The 22,160-nt window shown below is 44.0% G+C and overlaps 1 protein-coding gene across 2 annotated transcripts in view; it reads right to left on the bottom strand.

Annotated features, from left to right (window-relative positions):
• Positions 1-22,160, bottom strand: part of SLC35F5 (solute carrier family 35 member F5) — a 786,684-nt gene that overhangs the window by 635,558 nt on the left and 128,966 nt on the right. For both annotated transcript variants that reach the window (XM_078682012.1, XM_078682011.1), the window contains one exon: positions 16,445-16,586. In XM_078682012.1, the coding sequence (XP_078538138.1) occupies positions 16,445-16,586 (142 nt within the window). The remainder of the gene's footprint in view (positions 1-16,444; positions 16,587-22,160) is intronic.

Raw genomic sequence — 22,160 nt, 5'->3', positions numbered from 1 at the left:
TGGAGTCAGAGAACTGATGAACAAGCTGTACAATATTATTTTAGATCTTGTTCTAAATATTGCTTGCCTTTTGGTAAGCAACAAAGTTGCTAAATATTATGCACACCCCAATGTTGCTAGCAAATCGAGACACTATGCTATGTGCAGGCCATTATATACTCAAGGAAATCAGGAAGCACACATGGGGAAATGGAAACCTTGGTACAATACTAGATTAAGATAGAGCTAGTATTGATACTAGTAGCTGTCTCCAGGTCCCTTCATGGTCTAAGCCTCACTAATTTCAATAAGGTAACTGCAGACTGCAAAATAGAGCGTGGCAGAGGAAGAAACGTCCCCAGGCTAACTTCCCAAGAGGCAGGTAGATCATCCCTGGTCCAGCACCCAAACAAGGAGCAATTTCTCGAACTGTCAGAGACAATCCTCAATAAAAGAAGAGGAGCTGCGATGTGGAGAGCCATCAGCGGCTTTCCTGTAGAGATGTATGAAGGTGTGAAGGTAATGTTGTTGTACCTGTTGTTAAAAACTCAGGAAACATGAGAAGAAAACATGCCAAGAAATGCTGTAGGAAGGTGCACCAGAAGACCAAATATGTTGATACGCAAATGCTTGCAATAAGCAGCTGTACAATACAATTTTAGATATTGTTCTACATATTACTCGACTTTCAGCAACCAACAAAGTTGCAAAATATTATGCACACCCCAATGGTGTCACAAGCAAACCAAGGCACTATGCTATGTGCTATATTGTAGGGTTTGTTGGTGAGAGCAAATAAGGCTTATTGTGCAAAGTACACAATCTCTCTGGGTATTAATGAGATATTAAGTGAACAAATCTCTAGCTTATTTTGGAGGTAACTCCTTCCTATGGCACTCTTCAGAAAGAATTTCTTAGAACATAAAGTACAAACAGGCTGTATCACTCACCTCTTATCTCTCTGGGGTACAATGGGACAAGTTGTCAGTAAGAGTATGCAAATATATTGAAATGAGAGCTATACTAGTCAGGTCACTGAAATCGGTTTTTAAAATTGGTTCTGAATTGTGTACCTATAGCCGCATTTTTAAAACTTTAGTAGAAGTGTGCCTCACAAAAGGTGTTTATGGGTGCTTTGAGGTTATGTCTGCTGGCACAACGCAGTGCAATGATGGACTTGTGTTTTGACAAGACTAAGCATGGTGAAATGAGTGCCTACTCATCTTTCATTACAGTCAACATTGTTACTGTCATGTCTGGAATGGCGACATGAAAAGCAAGTTCTTATGCTGTTTACTGTATGTAAGTTACAGTTATATGGAATGGTGTTACACTCGTTTGTAAATCTACATTGATACCGGCAACTGGAGTGCGACGTCTCAGATGAGACAATTTTTGGTCCCTTATTTTTTTCTTTTTTATACAGGAGTCTCCTATTGAGCATTGGTAGGTAAACCGCTGCTGTGTGTATTCAAAACAGTGGCACAAGTCGTTCTTAGCGCGAGGACTTACCATCTCCATGGAGTCGCACATAGACTCTTTAACTACGTATTTTTTGCTGAGCAGCTCTCAGAGCTGCTGTTGGATGCTTTTCTGCTCGGACGAGTCTTTAGCCACCCAGCGTGCGTCACCCCTGCGTTCCGCCATCTTGGGTTTGGAGGCAGCACGCAATCTCTGGGGCAAAGTTGGGTACCGTTTTCTACAGCATCAAGTGGATCACATGCTGCCAACCGCGAGCAGTGTGGTTATGATGACTGAGGTTTTAGCCGTCAGGGCACGTCGTTGGATCCCGGAGTACCGTTTCTCCGCATTTCTTGAAGGATTAACCCCTTCGACGCTGATGACGAGCTGGGCTCGTCATGAGGTAGCCTCCTCGCACGCTCATGACGAGCCCAGCTCGTCATGTAAAGTGCGAATCCCTAAAACCCAGCGTACGGGCGGAAATCCTACCGCACGCATGCGGTTAAGGAACGATGCGGTAATGGAACAGTGTTTGTTGGCCTTTCTTTTGATACATCGACTGCGTTTCGATTTACGAATCATTCCCCTCAGCCTCTCTCGTGTGAGGTGATTAACAAGTTTTGCAGTGTGCATTTCCTCTGGGTTAGTTTGATGACTTTACTCATGCTCACAAGCTGCAGAACGTGGACTTTCTTCCAGTTCATTCTATTAGAGCCACATTGTGTGCAGCGACAGCACGGCGATGCGAACATCTTTAATAGTTTATTATATTAAACAACAGGTTGGTTCACATCACACATGTACAGCAAGTCAAATCACAAAGAGAAAGTTGTGCCAGTCTGTTCAGTGACTCTTTTCCATCTTAGAAGTGGCACACAACATTAGATTTGGACAGTGTCTCGTTCCACGGATGAGAAGTTTCTCACCGAGGTTATTTATTTTTTGGGTGTTGCTAGCTGGATCATTCTCTACTGCTCAGATGCAGATGTATTTTCTTTGTGATGGCTTTAGGGTGAAGTTTATTACAGGGTAGAAAGACTCTAGATATGAGGTGCATGTTACATGAGTTTATGCCTACTATGTGTTTTTCATGAAAAACTCATTTTATTTTGTGTGGCCAAGTCATATTTGTATGCCAGGACATTTCACACCTTTCACTATCTTGTAATGCTGACATTAGTTCTCAGTGGTTGTTGGTCACCCATCTTGGGTCTTTAGTTCTACATAATCTTTTGATGGATTGTTGTATAGTGTGTAAGTCACCCTGTGCTGCACGTGTGCTCGTTGTCTTAGTGGGGATTAGTCCCATTTGCACGGTTCAAATTACAAAGCCTTACATTAGGGGTGTTAGAGTGAGTGTCAATCCCATTTTTACCTGGTTATACCGCGTTTAAGTCACCCTGTGCTACACCTATTCTCTAAGTTGTTACGTGTGTGTAAGTCACCCTGTGCTGCATGTCCTGTTCACTGACTTTGCTCGCATTCGCATTATGAGTCACAGTCCCATTTTTGCATGTATGGTCCCTTACATGAGGGTGGTGAGTTGGGTTGTAGTCCCTCCTTCACAGTTGCTGTGGGTTTGTTCCTCTTATAATGAAACTATTAACAGGGTGCAGTCCACCCATAGTGGTAGAGTCCAGGATCTGTTTCTCTTGTGTTTGTCTCTTCACTGTGCCTTGCCCTGCTTCTCGGTGCATGGTTGAATGCTTCTTTTGCATCTTTCTTTTGTCTAGTTTTCACATGTCTTTTCATGTGGGGTTATCTCACTTTGTAATTTTAAGTTTAACGTTCCCGTGACTTTCCATTTGTTTTTTCTATTAAAGAAGGAGGATGTGTGATATTTTGTGTATATCTTTTCACTCTCCTTTCCTCCTTTGTTTAGTCTTTGTTCCCTCTCATGATGTGGTGTTTTACTCTGCATCCTGGGTCCTAGATTATTTCCTTCTTTTGTACATTATGTGCATAGTTGTTTCCATTGTTGTATGGTTTAATTAATTTTCAATTTTAATGGGAGAAGATATGTGGTATCTTCCTGTTGTGTTTCTAATTGTCCCTTGTTACTTCGTTCCTAGCTGTTCAGCCAGTGTGAGTGTTCTGTTTGGAATGTTGGTGTGATGGACATGAGTGGAATGCTTGGGTGCATGGTGTGAGTGTTGTAGGTGTACTTAGTGTACAGGAGTGTTGACAGTTGAAGATAGGTTGAGCAGCAGGCAGGCTGCTCTTGGTGGGGCTGATACCACTGATGTTATGGACTTAATAAATAACTTAATTAGGCACTACTTGGCTACGTCTATTTAATCACCTCTTGAAATGGTACTTTATCACAACACAATAACTAGAAGAAATGTCAATAAGATCACTTCTGAGAGCCCAAGACTAGCGCTTAACATTACCAGAGCCAGACCAGACAACTCCTCTGTATATTCTGCAGAAGGTTTCCGAACATTGGTCAACGCTGCTCTGGATACTATCGCCACCCTTAAGGTAAAAAAATTGACCATTTGTAAATCATCTGCGCCCTAGTTCTCTGATTAACTCAATGGTCTATGACAAGATTGGCATCGACAAGTAAGGAAATGGAATACTAACTATAGCAGAAGGGAAAAAGAGAAACTTAAAGCCCTTCTACTGCCCTACAACCAAGCCACCATCTGACTAACTTGTCCACTTTCTCATAGAAATCAGGGCCACCAACAATTCCTCTGAGCTACTTTTCAGAGTAGTGAAAGAACTATCCACTCCTCAAAACCGGGGTGATCTGAAGTCATCCCAAGACTTCTGTGACATGGTACAACTACTCTTTCAGGACCAAATTTTGAATATCTATTCAGGCTTCGCTCTCTCTCTGTGGTGAGCGAGTGTGTTCCTGAAACGGCTTCCTGGAACTCTAAGGCCAAACAGTTCTCAGGATTTCACCCTCCGCCCATTTCCCTGCAGCAAACAAATGACTTGCTACAGAGCATAAAATCAGGTTCTCCATTGGATCCCTGTCCACTCAATTCTCTAACTGGCCCCGGATCTGGTAGCAGACTTTTTGCACAATGTTTTCACTTTCACTTTGCAATTTGGAATATTCCAGGCACCCTAGAAGGAAATGATTGAAACCCCACTTCTAAAAAACCTAATGCAAATCCTGAAGATCTGAAGAACCTCCGCCCCCATATCCTTGCTAAGATACTCGAAAAATGTATCAACCAGGAATTGGTTATATTTATTGATACACATAAAATTCTGGACCCTTTGTAGAATGGTTTCAGGAGTGGCCACAGTACAGAATCTGCCCTCATCGTGGCTGCAGATAGTATCCGGCGCCAAGTAGACCAGGGTGAGGTGGCCATCTTGGTGTTGCTCAACGTTTCTTGGTATTTTAGACTCTTTTACACATATTGTTCAAGGTAAATCTGATATGATAATTCTCTTATTTTCTTCCTAGGATTCATTGTAATTCCAGTAAATATCATTCCATTTCAGGGAGACTAAAAATCTTCCTTTTAAATTCAGATTTTTCTGATTTGCATGTCAAAGGATTAGCTCTCAAAAGATTTGATACTGAAGTCACAGAGGTTCCTTGAATAGGTCATCTATGCACACCACTACACAAAGGTTCAAGACAAATACTCTATTCACAAACCTCTGAAAAATAGACGCTGAGATCAAATTACATCACTCTATATTCAGAAAGACTATAGGCGGTATTAAATGCTGTATTCAAATCACTTCCCAGCTTCATTCTAAGCAGCTGATAAGCTTTTAATTTAGATTTTTGTAATTGTAAACACTTACACTCTCCACACATTAGTCATCCTGGATTAGAAGTATTAGCTAGCTGTGCATACAAATGATTCAGTCCACAGGAGTTGAGGCAGGAAAGTAGGTCTAATGTTCTATGAGCACATGAAACAGAAGCATCAACAGGATAGCCTAAATACACAATCAAGCATTTTTTATTTTCTTAACTACATTTTGTATTACCTTACTTGCAGGTATAGAAAATACATTCACCCCAAGTGTACAATAGATCCTAGTTCCAAAGTTATTACAGTGTCTCTGAAGAGGTAGGATGGAAACGGTTGGTTTAATAAGATATGAGACAACTTGTGATGCTGTTCAGGTCCAGGGATAAATGAGCAATTTTGCAAACACTGGCTTTGCCTTTTAAGCTCCCTTCTTGTTCTTCCACTGAAGCCACTTTTTAATTTGTTTGAGTTCATTTCAAACTAGACTTCACAAGGATTCATGGTAGGCAAACAATATCGCTTAATATATATATACTTAAGGGCACTAAATTAGAGCCCCGCTTGTGTAGAAAACCATCAATGGCTAGATGGAACAGTTGCTTCTGACGTCCGAGTCAAAAGCAACTTTTCTAGGTACCTGTTTTGCTATCTTGAGGATGCAAAACCAGATGCGGACTCTAACTATTTATCAGTGACAGGAGGGGAAAAGAACTCAGGACATTAAAAACATTTTTAAAAACTCAGAGCTGATAGCAGAGATTTGTGATAGAAATGACAAAAGGTCCCTTCATAACAAGGACAGATCTGAGCCAGCAATCTGGGCAGAATTGGGAAGAGATTGACAAAATAGCTCTTTGTTATAGTTTTCTGAAGAGCAAATATGTAAATCTATCCAAAAGTGTAGACAAGACGGGTCCTAAAGGAATTCCACCAGCACTGTACAAGACAAGGAACGCCTTTTGTGTTGCCAGCTTGTCGGGAGTTTTCAAAAGTGCCCTGCAACTAGAATTTATTCCGGACTCAAGCAAAGGCTCTACAGTTACCCCCTTTTTCAAAGGACAAGACTGCCACTGACCAGAAAACTACTGCCTCATTACGCTATTAGACACTGAAGCAAACCACTTCACAGAACTTCTTCTAACAAATCTATTGCTCTGGGCAAAAGAAAAACATTTTATTCCTCCTAACCAATCTGGGTCTGTACAAGGGGTTGGCACAACAATCAATATTCTAACACTGAACTGCTGAGGGGAATGGCCGCTCCTTGAGGCGGCTCCGTCCAAGTGAACCCGTTAATGGTGCCATCCGTCCACTGATCCCGGATTGCTGAGCTGTGAACAACAGCTTTCTGCTCACAACTCCTGTGAGCTAATTTTGAGCCATGACCCACTCGAATTAGTGGCATGGAACCAGAGAATTGCCCTGCGGCGAGACCGCTCCGCAAAGCCTGTGTCTGCAGCGGGGAGGAGCGAGCGAGCTCCGGAGCACGTAGCAGGGCCTAGCCTTGGCTGCGCTGGGGATCGTAAGCCTGGTGCGACCATCGAGCGGACTGCCTGGCCGAGACTGACGAGGAAGGAATTTCAGCCGGGCCGCAACTCCGATGAGTGACGTGCCGGTAATACCACAACCCCGGACAAGATCTCTGCCACGGTATACCAAAGGAGTGGAGAGGCCTGCACTGCCCTGCGGGGACTCATTCAGGATTAGGAGGGGGCGAGCGCTCTGACCGTGAGGATTACCTCCCCCCCTCCATAGGACTGTAACTCGGGGGCAGTGTGGACAAAGTCCTGCTGGTGTCTCCCTCCCCCCACCCCCTCTCCGGCTTTGTGATAATTTGATGAACCTGCATCACCCGATCGTGGTCGGGAGCTCCTGGTGAAGTGCACAGGGACAGGGGTGTACACCCGCCGCGCGGTCCATCTGCCAGCAAGAGTGGCCGCGGTGCGGCCTACGCAACAACGCACCGCCCACGTTGGGGAACGCTGAGAGTTGGGCAGCGAGACCGGACGGAGGTTTCCAACCATGCGGCACTGAGGTGGGCAAATAGGAGTACTGTGATGCCATAAGGCCTGGTTTGGGACCACCCATGGCCTGTGACATGGAGCGGACGAGAGACAAAGAAGTGCACTGAAACCTACCACCGGCTGGGCCTAAAATCGCCTCAATTGCTGGTGTACCGGGATGGTCCTCAACTCTTGAGGGGTAGCGGGGTGTAATTTAGCATTCCACTGCTGTCCTCTGCCTCATAATCAGCGGCCCAAACGACGCACTGCTTTTGGCGACACCCAGGGCGCCAGCGTGATAGTGTTGCTGAAGAGGCATGACGTCGGAAGAAACGACCACCACAGACAGTGTTTTCCCTTTGAGGGTGGACAGAATTCAGCAGCCGCCAATGGACGACATAGTCAGACTGCCCAGCGGGCCCTCATCTGTGCGTGGATTCATACGGCTTCCACATGCGGATGGTCGTAATAACAAGGCCTCCATGCAGGCCAAGTTGGAAAAGTCCCGGCCAGAATGGAACGCAAGATTCGCCGGATAACCAGCAAGACGCTGCTGGGGTGAAGGAACCAACCCTGCAGGATATTTTAACAGTGATCACGACAGTGAGAACGTCTCTGGAATCCAGGATTGACTCGGTATCCTCGGAAGTATCCCTAATTAGAGCAGATTTGCGATTTATGAACACTAGACTCAAAGAGGTGGAATCGACAACGGGCTCACTTGTTAAGGACATTTCCTCCCTCCAGAAAACAGTGACTGACTTGCAATCTGAGTGAATGACTGAAGGCTCAACTAGATGAGTATGAAGGGCGCTCGAGGCCCAACAATGTTCACATGCTGGGATTCCTGGACTGCGCGGAGGAACATGCAACAGACTGCTTTGTGGAAGAGCTAGTCACGATCTACCTAAAACCTACTAGACTGTCTACATTTTTCACAGTAGAAAGAGAGCATAGAGTGCCCGGGGCAAACTGAATCCTGAAGTTCCACCCCCCCCTCCCCGAGACCTATAGTTGCGAGGATCTTCAACTATAGGGATAGAGATATCATCTTACAGACGGCACGCAACCCACCACCAATTGAATTCCAAAATAGAAAAGTGACTTTCTTCCTGGACTTCACGCTCAGGGTGCAGCGCCAGCGGCATAGCTTCCTAGAGGTAAAGAAAGCTCTGCGGGACAAGAAAATGAAATATGCAATGCTCTTTCCTGCGAAATGGAGAGTGGAATCAGAGGGGAAGGTCTGGTTTTTCGTCACCCCTGAAGAGGCCTGGGACTGGCTGGACAAATGGTGGCAGGCTGGTAAAAACAAACACGGGAGTCAGTGAAACGGTCGAGAACAGCCTCAAGGTGAATGGAGAGGGGGGAGGGATTCCCAATGAATGAACAAGCAGAAGACGATGGCGTCAGATGATAATTGGTTTGTATGTTCCACTGTAATTGTGAAGGAACTGTAGTCACACCTCCGCGGGGCCTAGCACTGGTGGGTCTTTCCAGCAAAACTTGGAATTCTAGACTTAATTAACATGTGTATTGTGCTATTGAACCAGCAATTTGTAGTATTGTTTTCACGGTGCCAGGTTGGGGGACACGCACCTAAAGTTATAAGGGTGGGCGATAGGCACCCTGCAAGTTGGGGGCGGCGGGAGGTTCCGAGTCCGCCATGCAGGGAGGCAGGGAGGGGGGTACGGTTGACCACGTTAAGGGGGGTGGGATTCTTGTTACGCAGCATTTCCGGCATTATACATGATCACAACATTAATCATTCAGGGTGATGTGATGTGATGTGAAAAGGGATTTATATTGCGCACTACCACTCCATGGAGTATCTTGGCGCTTGGATTCCAGGAAACAGCAGGTAGTAGATGAGAAAACTACCAGTCTAGGAAGCACATCATATGAATCCCATGCATTCGGAGCTGGACAGGGAGTAAATCCATGTTTTTAAAGACTTTTTGAATATTAATTCAGTTGTGGATTGACGCAAGAAAGGGGGAAGTTTGTTCCATGCTTTCGCGCCGATGACTGCAATGGATTTTCCTCCTCTAGTTGACATTTTGAACCTGGGGACAAGGAGTAGATTGGCCGTGGAGGACCTGAGTGATCTTGACGGATGATACTGTTTAAAGTGTTTGCGCAGGTACAGTGGGCCGCAGTGATGAAAAGCTCTGTAAGTAATGGTGAGAACTTTAAAAAGTATGCGCTTATGAATAGGGAGCCAGTGTAATACATCCAAAGCTGTAGAGGCCGAAGATTTCCTAGGCAGACTGGCAGCTGCGTGTTGGACCATTTGAAGTTTATGCAGGGCTACTTTATTGAGTCCTGCATAAAGACTGTTACAATAGTCCAGCCTAGATGTAATAAGGGCAACAGCTACTGTACGTCAGCGTACTGTGCTAGTGTTAAGACGGGGGGAAGGGAAGTTCTGTTTTATTCATGACACACGCAACAGACAGGATGGGCAACATGTGGTGCACTAGTGATAACAAATAAGCATGACCACAAAGGCGACATGGACACCTAGCGGGGCGGGAGGGGTGCTCAAGGCCGCAAACAACACCTGGTATAGTGCAGGGCTTCCCCTGCGACTGCGTTTATCACCTTAGACCAATATGACCCCTATGGCAAAACAAGGAATGAGATTGATCTCCTGGAACGTAAACAGGTTAGGGGACAAGATAAAGAGGGGAATTGTACTTCAGTTCATAAAGCGAGATTCTCCAGATGTGATCCTTATACAAGAGCTACACGTATTAGGGAACGCATGCAACGCAATGTCAAGGCACAGGTTTAAATTAGTGGTGCACTCGGCGTTTGGTTCATGATCCAGGGGGGTGGGGATAATGGCCACTGTCGATTGATCGTACTTGGACTGATAACCTTGGGAGATTTGTGTCGATCTCAGGGACGTGGGAGGGTCACAAGTTAAATCTAGTTTCTGTCGACATACTCCCGTGTCTCCAAACCTCTGATTTTAGAGATCTTGGCAGCCTCCTTCTAGATCTTCCAGAGGGTAGGCTGATGATTGGCGGGGATTTCAATTCCGTAGTCTCAGATTCACTGGACCATTGGCCCCAAAGGGTCCTACCTCCCTCCCAAACGCACATACACAGTTTCCTGGGAGTTCTGGGTTTAGTGGATACATGGAGAAATCTCCATCCGGATGAGCAGCAGTATACTTTCTACTCAGGAGCTCACCGTTGTATGTTCAGAATAGATTACTTGGTGACTCTGGCGAGCCAAATGGTAGTGCCAAAGAGGTGATTCACCTGGCAAGGGGCATTTCCGACCATTCGCCTGTTTGTTGCCGGCTGGTGGTGGGCGAGCCTGTAGCGGGTAGAATGGTTCCTATCAACCCATGGTACTTTAAAATTCCTCAACGAGACAAACTCACCAGCAATACGGAGATATACTTCAGGGAAAACAATGGCTCAGTGGACTCTACATTATGGAAGGCTTACAAAGTGGTCATCCGGGGTGTTGCCTTGGCCCATATAACGGGATCCAAGAAAGAGAAACAAGTGGAACTAGTTCGCATGGAAGAAGATGCATTACAACTTGAGAGCTCTCTTCTGGTTGACAGCACTGATGAAACTAGGCAGGCTCTGCAATTGAAAACGAAAGAATATACCGATGTGTCTACTGAATCGGCCAGGGCACATACAGGGCAACGATTAGCAAAATATACAACGTGGGGGACAAGGCGGGTAAGTTGCTGGCCTGGCTGGACCGTAGCGACCTCGCAAGTATAGTGGTGGTAGAACTAGAGACAAAGCCGTGTGTAAGACTCACCGAACCTCAAGAGATAGCGTTTGGCCACTACTATCAGACATCTACGCGTCGCAGACACCATACACAGAGGAGGGGGTGGCCTCCTTCTTTAGAGGCATCTCGCAGCCACTGCTAACTAGGAAGGAGCGCTTGGACTTGGACTGGGAGCTGGCTAGTACAGAGATTGAAAAGGCCATACAGGACTTGTAGGGGGGCAAGGCAATGGGTCCTAACGGATTGCCCAATGAATTGTATAAACTTACTAGGAGCAAAATTGCACCCTACCTAACTAAAATGTCCCTTGAGAGTAAGGAAGTGGGAGTACTTCCCGCTGACCAGAGACTAGCGACAATCATGGTCATTCCTAAGGAAAGGAAGCCAAGAAATCAGTGTTCCTCTTATAGGCCAATATCATTGCTGAACGCAGAATTTAAGATACCGGCGAAGGTTTTGGCTACTCGCTTATTGCAGGTAATCACAAAGTTGGTGCACCCTGATCAATCAAGCTTGATGCCTGCTAGGAACACTTCCTGTAATTTGCTAATACTTCTGGGAGTACACAACTGCGCTGCAACAATCAGGGAAGATGCGGTGGTTGTGTATCTTGAAGCAGCCATGGCGTTTGATAGCATCGAATGGCCCTATAGGTTTGTGGTGTTGCGGAAACTGGGATTTGGCCTGGACGTTATCGGGTGGGTTCGGCTCCTTTATAAAGATCCTTTGACCCAAGTGGTAGTCAACAATTGAAAATCGGGTACCTTTACACTCAGCAGGGACACCATGCAGGGCTAGCCCCTCTCACCTCTGCTTTTTGCATTGACGCTTGAGCCGCTGGCGATGTGGATACGTAGGGATCCTGTGGCCAGGGGACTTAGATGGGCGGAGGGCTGGGAAGACCGCATCTCATTGTATGTGGACGATATCTTGTTAAACTTAGCGTCACCAGCGGCCTCGCTTAACAGGATTTTTCATATTTTTCTTAGTTTTGGTAGATACGCTGGGTATCGAATTAACTGGACGAAATCCGTACTCTATGTCCTGAGTGGGGCGACACCTGATGCATTTAAATACATGGGGATCTGGGGATCCAAGGACTTGTCACGGTTTGACGACATAATCTCCAGCTCCCACTACGGCGCTTAAAGAAAGATGTCTTCTACTGGAGATCGCTACCTTTGTCCCTCTTAGGGCATGCGGCCCTTTTTAAAATGATGTCCCTCCCACGATTTGTGTATGTCCTGTAAAACACGCCCCACCCAGTGGCGTCTGCATATTTTAGAGACATCAATAGTACCCTTAGGAAACTCCTGTGGGACGGTAAACCGCCGATAATTGCCACTCAAAAGCTAACACTGGGGGGGTACGATGGGGGAATTGCCCTCCCAGACATCAAGAAATACTATTGGGTAACACAACTTGCAAGTATAAATCACTGCACATATCGGCCACCGGAAGACCCAGATTTCCAAATGGACAGGATGCTCATGCCCGGGGGTAGCTTCGCAGGCGCACTGTATTTGAACCCAGCGAAGTTGACTGGGCCCACTGGACATGCGATCCAAGTCGTGAAGGCTGCTACGAAGAGCTTAGGGTGGGAGGGCACGATTACGCAGGCCCCACCTCTCTGGCACACAGACCAGTTGGGCAATTTGGATCGCACCCAAGGATTTGATCGCTGGGATTTGATTGGTATCTCAAGGGGGGGTGACCTTTGGAAGGGGGGTGGGGTAGTACCCTTTGGTCAACTGCAGATGGAGTATGAATTGGCGAACACTGAATACTATAGATACCTGCAGATCCGCCATGCTTTACAGGCGGTTTTAAAAAAAGGGAGAAACACCGCCAGAATTCTCCCTGCTTGAAGGCAGGGTTATAGATGGGAACCACCCCGAAAAAGCCATTTAATAAATCTATACAAAACAGATTAATAACACGACTGATCCCCTACTCTAGCTACGCACAAAGTGGGATTATGATGTGGCACGGCTGGATGATGAGGAGTGCCTAGAAGCATTGGCATCTCCCCGGGAGGTGGCCATTCCCTCGAGGCTTTGGCTAGTGCAATTGAAGATACTTCACAGAATACACCTCACGGCCCACCTTTGGTGAGAATGGGATAAGTTACTGAGAAAGGGTGTGTTCGACAATGTGGTCAGGAGGGTACTTTTGACTGTCCAAAGATACTGGTTGGCAGTCACGGGTGTATGGAGAGAGTAATGGGACAATGTATAGACTATAACATCAAATTAAGTTTCCTGAATATCTGGGGCCCGACGGATTTGTCCTCTAAAGAGCGAATATGGGTGACTCTGGGGCTGATGATTGCCAGAAGAAATATAGCTAGGAAATGGAAGGCACAAGACCCACTTACTCTAGATGAGTGGCGGAAAGATATGGACTGGTGTGTGGTGACTGAGAAGCCTATATATGTATCGAGAGGTTGCCCCGCAAAGTGGATACAGCTCTGGGGAGCATGGAATGATTACAGGGCAGAGTATGTGATACTCCGCCTGCTGATAGATGTGATGATTTAGTAGAACTGTCAACACTCCATTAAAATTGTAATGCAATGCTTAATTATGTATATCCAGGTTTGTTGCCTTAACATATGATTTGAGCACTGCATTTACTCAGTACTGTTCGCTGTCTTGGTTGTCTGCTTCTGTTCTTAATATAAAGATGGTAAAAAAATATTCTATCACTTTTGAATATTATGGACAAGAAAAGTTGAATAAGCAATCAATCTACCTCTGCTTTCTGGACTTTAAGGCTGCATTTGACTGTGTGCAGTGTAATCTCCTCTGGCAAAAAAATGGCACAATGGGCATCCCTGCTTGGCTTCTGAAAGTAATATAGCTGTTATATGCAGATACCTGGGCAAGAGTTAGAATATGAGATGCCGCTTTCCTGGCCAGGAAATTAGAAACCTTTCTGGGTTTAAAGCAAGGATGTGTACTGGCTCTGTGTCGATTTCACTTCTTTTTGGCCGACCTGACCCCTGCCCTATATGAAATAAACGCTCATTCCCACTGAACTAGGAGACATGCACATCTTAAATCTTCTGTATTCATACAACATTATTCTCCTTAGCCAAAACAAAAATAGGTTTGCAACATCTCATTGACCAGCTATCACACTTCTCAGCAGTCATTGGCGTGTTAATAAACCAGAAGAAAACTGAAGTGAGCAAAAGGAAACAAAAAAGGCACAGATGGTATTTACATGGACATTAACTGGAGCTGGGGGAAAATTATAGCTACCTTGGACTATTATTTGATTACAAGGGCTCCTTCCACCAGCATAGGCTGGATCTGCAGAGGAAGGGTAACATGCTACTCCTCATATTTTGCACTTTACAGAAATAGTTAGATGATTCATGTTACCTGCCACTGCTAAAGGGAATAGCAGGAAAATTATCACTAAGCAACTCTTACAGAAATGAGGCACTAAAATGTAGAGAAGTGATAATTTTAAATATCCAAATCACTTTTCCGTCTCCCGCCCAATGCTTCACCGGCCCAGATAAGGCTAGAGTCTGTATGAATAACCAATCAATTGCGTGTAAATGGGCCTACATCAAAGTATGAGAAACAATAAAGTCTTTGTCTGCAAACCAACTATGCCAAGCACTTTGTCATGAAGCTCAAACAAGTAAAAATGTGCCTTCCCATCTATATCTAGACTCACCCATTAAGTGTTCGATCACTATGGGAAAGGTCCCTACTACCAGAGCCATTTAAAAAAATGTAAGGCGTGATGAAAAAAATCTCTGTGCTTAAAGAAAAAGAGGCTCTTTCAACCAGGTTCTCACGACTGGATGATTGTAAATGACTATAAAACTCTAAAAACCCAGCGCTATCTGGTGGCAGGGTGGTCCGGGAATCTAAAAGAGCACTTTATCAGATACCGCTTTAGTCTCCTTCCAGGTCTCGCTACAGCTGTGCCTCGGCTCCAGGATTCTAAAAAGGTTTTTTGCAGACTGTGTAAAACTGAGGAAAACATCACTCACATAACATGTGTGTGTCCTGGTCTGGTGATGGAGAGGAGGGTGCTGCTAAGAGTACCTGTTAATCAATGTGGTATTCACTCGTGCAGTCAAACAGTGATCACATGCCTTAAGACAACAGATACTTCTTTGAATTGCAAAGTTAGCAAATTTTGAAAGCGCGCAGCAAAAAAATAAAATGAGGTTATGACGTTTTAAGTTTCCTGACACCTTATTGAATTCCCCTTTTAACTAACATCATAGACGATTGCCATAACTAACACTTTGAATTTTTAACTCTGTTTTGGAATTTACTGTGTAATGTTGCTGTAGCGGTTTTAAAATGAACTAATGTATGTTATACCAAGCGAACTGGAACATAATACAGGGAAAGGGTAGCATAGGAATGGAAAACAGGATGTACCAAATTCAAGATATAAAAGAACATTTTTAAAAAATCAGTCACAAAGGTGCAGGAATCACAAGTGCAGGGCTGAAGGAGAACTATAAGTGCAGAGAGTTGGGGTGGAGGAGGAATGTGCAAGGCTTCTAACAGAGATCGTACCAGCACACTAGAGACCTTTAAAGACATACTAATCTGGGCCCCTATCTTCTAAGAGTTTTAACAGAAAATTATGAAAATACGTGACATTCTTCAGGAACACGATTTAGGTAAATGCTTTAAATCATATTCATCCGGTTAGTTTTTGCAGTTAAAAATAATAATAATACTTGGACAAACATCAAGTAAGGGGCCCAGTTGCGTGCAATACTATAGATTTTTATCCAACATTTTCTTTGATCCATTAAAAGTGATTTTGCGATCGTACATAAATTGAGATTTTCTGATTGTTACAATATTATGAAATCCTCCAAATATTTTACACCTGGTTTATAGGTCTGATTGCATCTTCAATCCAGATAAATACTGAATTACCTTTTAAAGGGAGAGAGGCATAACATACATGTTTAACTGAGAAACGAAGACACAAGCTGTTGCATTTTAGAAAGCTCTCCAGTTGTGCATTAAGCCGCCAACAGGTGTGTTAATGGAATAAACGATGTACTAACACCTCTGGGGGATGTAAAATAGCTAGAAAATAAAAGAAGCACCTTGTAATGTGTAAAGCAGGTACATATAGGTTTATCTACTTACAAGTTAAACAATGCATTGTATTTTCATTACAATAAATAATTTGCCTCATATGTGAAGAGGTCTCTTGAGGACAGCAGTGGTGAAAAAGAGTTGGTTTCGAGAGTAGATCATTGTTCTTGTAACCCTACAAAAAGAGGACTAACATATGTTGAAGATAGGAATGTCACACAACTGCATTTTTTTCCCTTTTTAATCATAATGTGCCATGCTGTAGAACATGGCTAGCACTGTTGGATAATTTGGCCCTTTATCAATACATCACTTCTATCACTCTCACTTTAAAGAAGCTTTCGACATCTTCAAGCACTCACAATTTTTTCTATTATCTTAGGTAGGATTAAATACTACTCACCGAAGTGAATTCAGAAGAGGCTACCCAGATCACATCAACAAGAAGTAAAATGACAATTCCAAGAATCATCCGTCTTCGCTGAGTAGAGGAACTGGTCTGAACATTCATTCGGTTCATGATAAATACCCACACCATTTGTAACCTAGGAGTGCCAATTTGATAAATTACATTAGGATTTTGTTTTCACAACAAACTAGCAATGAATTAATTTAAATGCACAACAAGCTGAAAGTTTTTTTGCAGTTTAATGTGGAAAGGAAGAGGCACACATCAATTGTTTACAAAAATAAACAGCAGCGCAGAATGTAAAAAAAACACCAATCAAAATCAAATCGGGTAGTTATAGAGTACTAAAATAAGCTGTTTTCTAAGCTTACATGGTGTTTCATAGAAGGGTAATAGTTTGGCATCATTAAGAACACGCACAAAGAGGCATGCAACATTCTCTGATATGCAAAAACAAGCACCAAACAGACCGAATGCCACCCCAAAGCACAATTCTGGCGCTAACATACAGCAGATAATTCTTTGCTTCAGTAAGAACAACCACGTTATACTGGGGGTTCGGGTGGAAAGGAGAGGAGCAGGCAGGCAACCATAACAAAAAATACGGCCCTTGGCATATTAGAAGTAATTTTTGGCAAGTGGTATTTGGATGCAGTCAAATGGCAAAGTTCTGCCACTGGCATATTGTATGTAATATTTGGCATAAGGGGACATCTGTGGCATACGGGGCAACCATCACAAAATGCTAGCCACCCGCGTAGCTAGGGAGGGCGAGGGGGGCGGTACGCCCCAGGCGGCACAATTTTGGAGGCGGCAGGCCCATGTGTGTCGGTTGTTGCTGAGCAGCCAGTGCTCGCACGTGTTTTTGAAAATAAAATGCAACAAAACATGCACCACCGTACTGCTTATGTGGTTCCCAGGGCCGTCAATCTTGCAGCGCAAAATCACTACCAATGACGGCCCTGGGGATCTTTGTTTGGCCAGCCCACGCGCTACTACAGTGACTCCTCGAGTCGACTCTAGAGTCACTGCTTTCACTTTCGTTCAGTCGGGCAGCAGCTGAACTCGGGAAATGGCTCACTGCATCACATGCGCCCGATGACCCAGCCTGTCCCACCACCACGATGACCCGTGCAAATAAGCCTGCCAGCTAGAGTGAGCCTGATGTGGGCAGCCGGATACTACAGGGAGAGAGAGGCAATCCAGGCGGTCGGCATCATCATCTCGTGAAATGGAGCTGCTCTCGAGATGGCCACAGCTACAATTTTCTTCAAGTAAGTGTGTGCTTGAAGTTAAAGAGGAACATATAGTTCACCTAGCATTTTTTAATTGAGTGGTTCCTAATGTATGGCATTACATTTGCATTTTATATTTGACATTCAGAACGAGGTTGAGATACGGTAGTTGCATTTAAAGTCACGATATGATTAATAAAGCATTGCGAAGTTACATTGAGATGAAATATTGCATTATGGGAACTGTAGTAGTTTAGAATTAAGGGAAGGGTTCGCAGTGAGAGAGGGTCACGAGGGCGGTTGATTAGTCAACAGCAAAGAGGGAGTGTTTTGAACACAGGCGTGGGGTTTAAATAACGGTGGGTAAAAGTAACGTGAAATCCTTTTGTGGAAGAGGGTTCCTGATGGATGGTTTTTAGCAGGTATGTGAGCCAGGGTTTGTGAACAACTAGCAGCGTAGTTATTGTTGGAATTGGGGTGAATATAAGTGAGGATTGTACTTTTACAGAGGTTTTTGCTACTGCATAACGGGGTGTAACTATAGTGCCAATGGTATTATTAGTATTGTTATGAAGAAAGAAGACTGATTAATTAGCAGCTACATTTTTATATAAATGTTTCTAGTTCAATTGCATAATACATTTTGGTTAATGGATCTGTAATGCATGTTTTATCGTTATTTGTAGTTACCCCTGACGAAGGGCCCCAGCAGCCCGAAATGCATTTGGGTTTTTAATAAAAACTGCTTTGGATGAACAACGTGCTTGTGCGTATTCTTGAAGAAGAGGTCCGGATGGGCACATCTTGAATATGAGAAACTTTTGAAAATAGCATTTTCCTTTGTGTGGAATATATTGGATTAAAGTGAAAAACGGAGTGAAACAACAGATTAATTGGAGTAAAATGGGTTAAAAAGACGGTGTAATATTTGAAGAAATCACAACAAGGCTGTGCCATTGGTTTGGGGTGGAATGTCACCCCAGCAATTATGATGAAGTTAAAGAGGGGCATACAATAAGAGTCCTTGCTGGCAATAATGCATAGCTGCCAAGGTTTCAGATTTCTTTTGTTTAACATTTTAATAATTTTAGTGTAATTATGAGCGACATTCAATGACTAAGAGTGACGCTTTCTCACGAGGTAAAAATCAAGCAAAGACTACAGGGGAAACATACCAATATCAGAATTAACACCCATTTGAGCAATAGGTCTAATAATATCTTACAACTGCTGCACAGCACCAGAATTCAATGCCAAAAAATGTAGCCCATATAGTGAACCTGTCACACTTACACTTCAGGGTGTGTACTGGAAGACAGCGTCCATGTGTGATTTTACTGCAGGAAAGGTTTAAGGTAATATAAGAAAAATCAAGAGTACAACCCAGTGCAGCAAACCCTACACACCCACAAAAAATCCCAAAACAATCAGCCCAAAACTGTCACTTCAGGGGTTGCATTGGAAGCGGGCATGAAACTTGTTTATAAAATTATAAGCACTACAGTGCCCTACCTGCTGGCTATGCCTTAGACTTAGACTTATCTGTCTCTCAGCCTGAGGCTTAATGCATTTCTAGTGCTTTGCACCATTTTTACCATTTCCTTGTTGCTCTAATTTAATTTAATATATTTCCCTCTTCATTGCTGGATTTTGCTCAGGAGAAAGTGTCACTCCTAGTCCTTGAAATGTCACTCATTATTACACTGAAATTCTGATAATGTCACACGTAGCAATCTGAAACCTTGGAAGCTATGACACTGACAGCCTAAATAAGGTAAGTGAAAAAGAATTGCTTTTGAATTCTTATTCCTCTGTTCTATACAGCAGCAGTAGGAACTTAACTTAAGGGCGGCTGTCAGTTTAAGGTATCACTGGATATGGGTGACACTGACAGTTGGAAGGATCTCTAGTTTTGACCTGGGGGCCACAGGTGGGTCGGTGGTGGTGCTTTTCAAAGGAGTCTCGAATGACTGCTGGACTGCAGTGCTGGCTGACACCACATGAAGTTACCCAGAGGCAAGAGCGCGGGGCAGGCCGTTTTGGAATGCATGTGGTGGATGAGAAAACATGAAACTGCCTGCACTGTGGGGAAAAATATGTAAATTGTATTTTTTTACGCTATGGACTTTCTTACAGCTCCATTATGTGGGGGGGGACTAACCTAGTTAGTCAGTTTGCAAGTAACATCATAGTCTGTGCCATCACAGCCTGTGATGTCACAATGCATGACCTCACACGTGGCATCACAGTAAGTGACATCACATATCATGAGGGCATTTGAGCGCATTATGAGATTTAACAAATTAGATTTCGCTTTGGGGTTGTGCTAAAATAAAAGTGGCGCAATCCTGATGCCTCAACTAATTTTACACATTTTCTAAAAGCCTGCCTCAAAGAAATTGGCAGCAAGGAGAAGCATGTTGGTAGATCTTTTATGTTTAATTGTTTGCAAAGTCTGCGTTTTCTAATATTTTTAGGGGGAAAGACATCTGCTGCAGAGGTGCCCAGTATATATCATGGAAAAATAATTGGTGAGATAACCCAGGTGGTTAAAGTATTTCTTGGAGAGATTTCTGTTTTGTGTAGTCCCAGATCTGACTCGAAGTAGTATAGAAGGTTAATGTGCTTGCAAAGCACATCATGTAATATGCAGGTGATAGAATGTTTTTTTTATGTAGCAAGGTATGTGGGTTACTGCTTTGAACACAGATCCTTTCGTTACTTACAGCTCATAAATAGTAAGCCTTTTACTATTGCGCAGCTCATAAATAGTAAGCCTTTTACTATTGCACAGTGAGCTATGTAGGATATGTGACTGCTGCACCTTTTAACCCTCACTGACTCATGCAATACATCTTGTACACTGATTTACACACTTGCATGAAAATAGTGCTATTTAAATTGTGTGTAAATACTGGGACAGACCAACACATATGACATTCTTACAGTTCATGCACTTACATAAAGGGACCTAATAAAGTCAAACGCATGCCTCTCTTAAGCACCTGTGAAGAGATAACAAGATGTGTGCTTTTGTTTCCCTCTGTTGCATTTACATAGTGTAAGGTTCCAGGCCACTCCATCAAAAGGAGGCCAAATGGCCCCTTAAACTCGACCTTTATCTCTGGCCCAGCTGGAGGTGAACATAAAAAGCCCCCCTCGCTTCCAGCACGTTACTGATGGGAATGAAAAGCAGACAATGTGCAGGTGCTGCTGAACGTGTCCAGGAGTCTGAAAATGACACCGGGACACGTTCAGCATATTTCTGTGTGGCCCAACTTCTTGGCAGGGTGGACTGCGTTCACACTGTAACAATTGTGGGTGGACCCACACAGCACCTCCGCTCCGACCTTTGCTTTCACCTGCAGTAGAGTAGGGAGTGGCGTAACTTGAACCCTGCCAATCCACCCCGCTGCTCGCTGTCCTTTTTCCCCAGCCCCCGTCCAGGGGCGGCAATCTGAGGGATAGCCCCGGGCGCCAGAAGCTCTAGCTACGCCCCTGATGCTAGCCCTGGCACAATAAGTGTAATTGTTATCATACATGGGGGTGCCCACTGTCTCGGAAAATTGGGTCAACTCCTGGGGAGGTTCAATCTTCATTGGTTTGGCAGACCATGAAATGACTTCAATATTTAATGAGTGCCCTTTCAGAACCTTAGTTCTTTGAGCACCCTCTGAGCACTCACTGAAATTCATGGCAAGTATTACACCTACTTTGTCACTGAAATCAAGCTGTACCCGTCTGATTAGCCCATAACTAGGGCGAAACCAGGCCTGCGCTGCTTGTGTTACGGTTCAGGGAGGACCTAGCTTGGCAGTTCCGGCTTGACTGTTCCCATGAGGACCAGGGTCAAGACTGATTTACAAATGGCTGGGACTAAACTGAGGTGGCATGGTGAGCAAAAGAACAATGTGTTGGGAGTGCTACCCTGAGTGATGGCCAGTGACTATACTTATTGCAAGCAGCCGTTTGTATGTTTTAAGTATTATGCTCTACCAGTTTCAAAGCCGCCACCGCCCAGTTATAGGAAATGAACAAAAATACATCCGCGTTTTGAAACAGGTTTTTTATTTTTTTTATTTTAAAGGTACTAAAACTATTCTAACAAGAGTGGATATTGATAGTGAAAGTAAACAACTGGAAGAAATATGTAAAGAACGTTCAATAATTTCCAACAAGGAACAGTTCAGCTGTTTTAATCTGACCGGAGGGTGAAAGGACATTATTTCCTGATTAAAATAGGAGTTGAGAGGGTAACAAACACTGCGAGGAAGAAATAGAAAAATGCATGCGGATGAATAGGATTGAGATAATGTTTAGGTATGTTCCAATGTTCAAAAGTGGGGTAAAGATTTGTTTAAAAAGGGAAAATATAGCACAGTAGCACATACTACCTCTACATATATGAATTAAAGTAATTTTTATCCCACAAATACTACAAGAGATTTAACGCATGTTTATGTAAGAATATCGCT

This window comes from Lissotriton helveticus, chromosome 3_1, assembly GCF_964261635.1.
Source record: "Lissotriton helveticus chromosome 3_1, aLisHel1.1, whole genome shotgun sequence".
In the NCBI taxonomy this organism is placed as follows: domain Eukaryota; kingdom Metazoa; phylum Chordata; class Amphibia; order Caudata; family Salamandridae; genus Lissotriton; species Lissotriton helveticus.
This window is presented reverse-complemented; position numbering and strand designations above follow the sequence as displayed.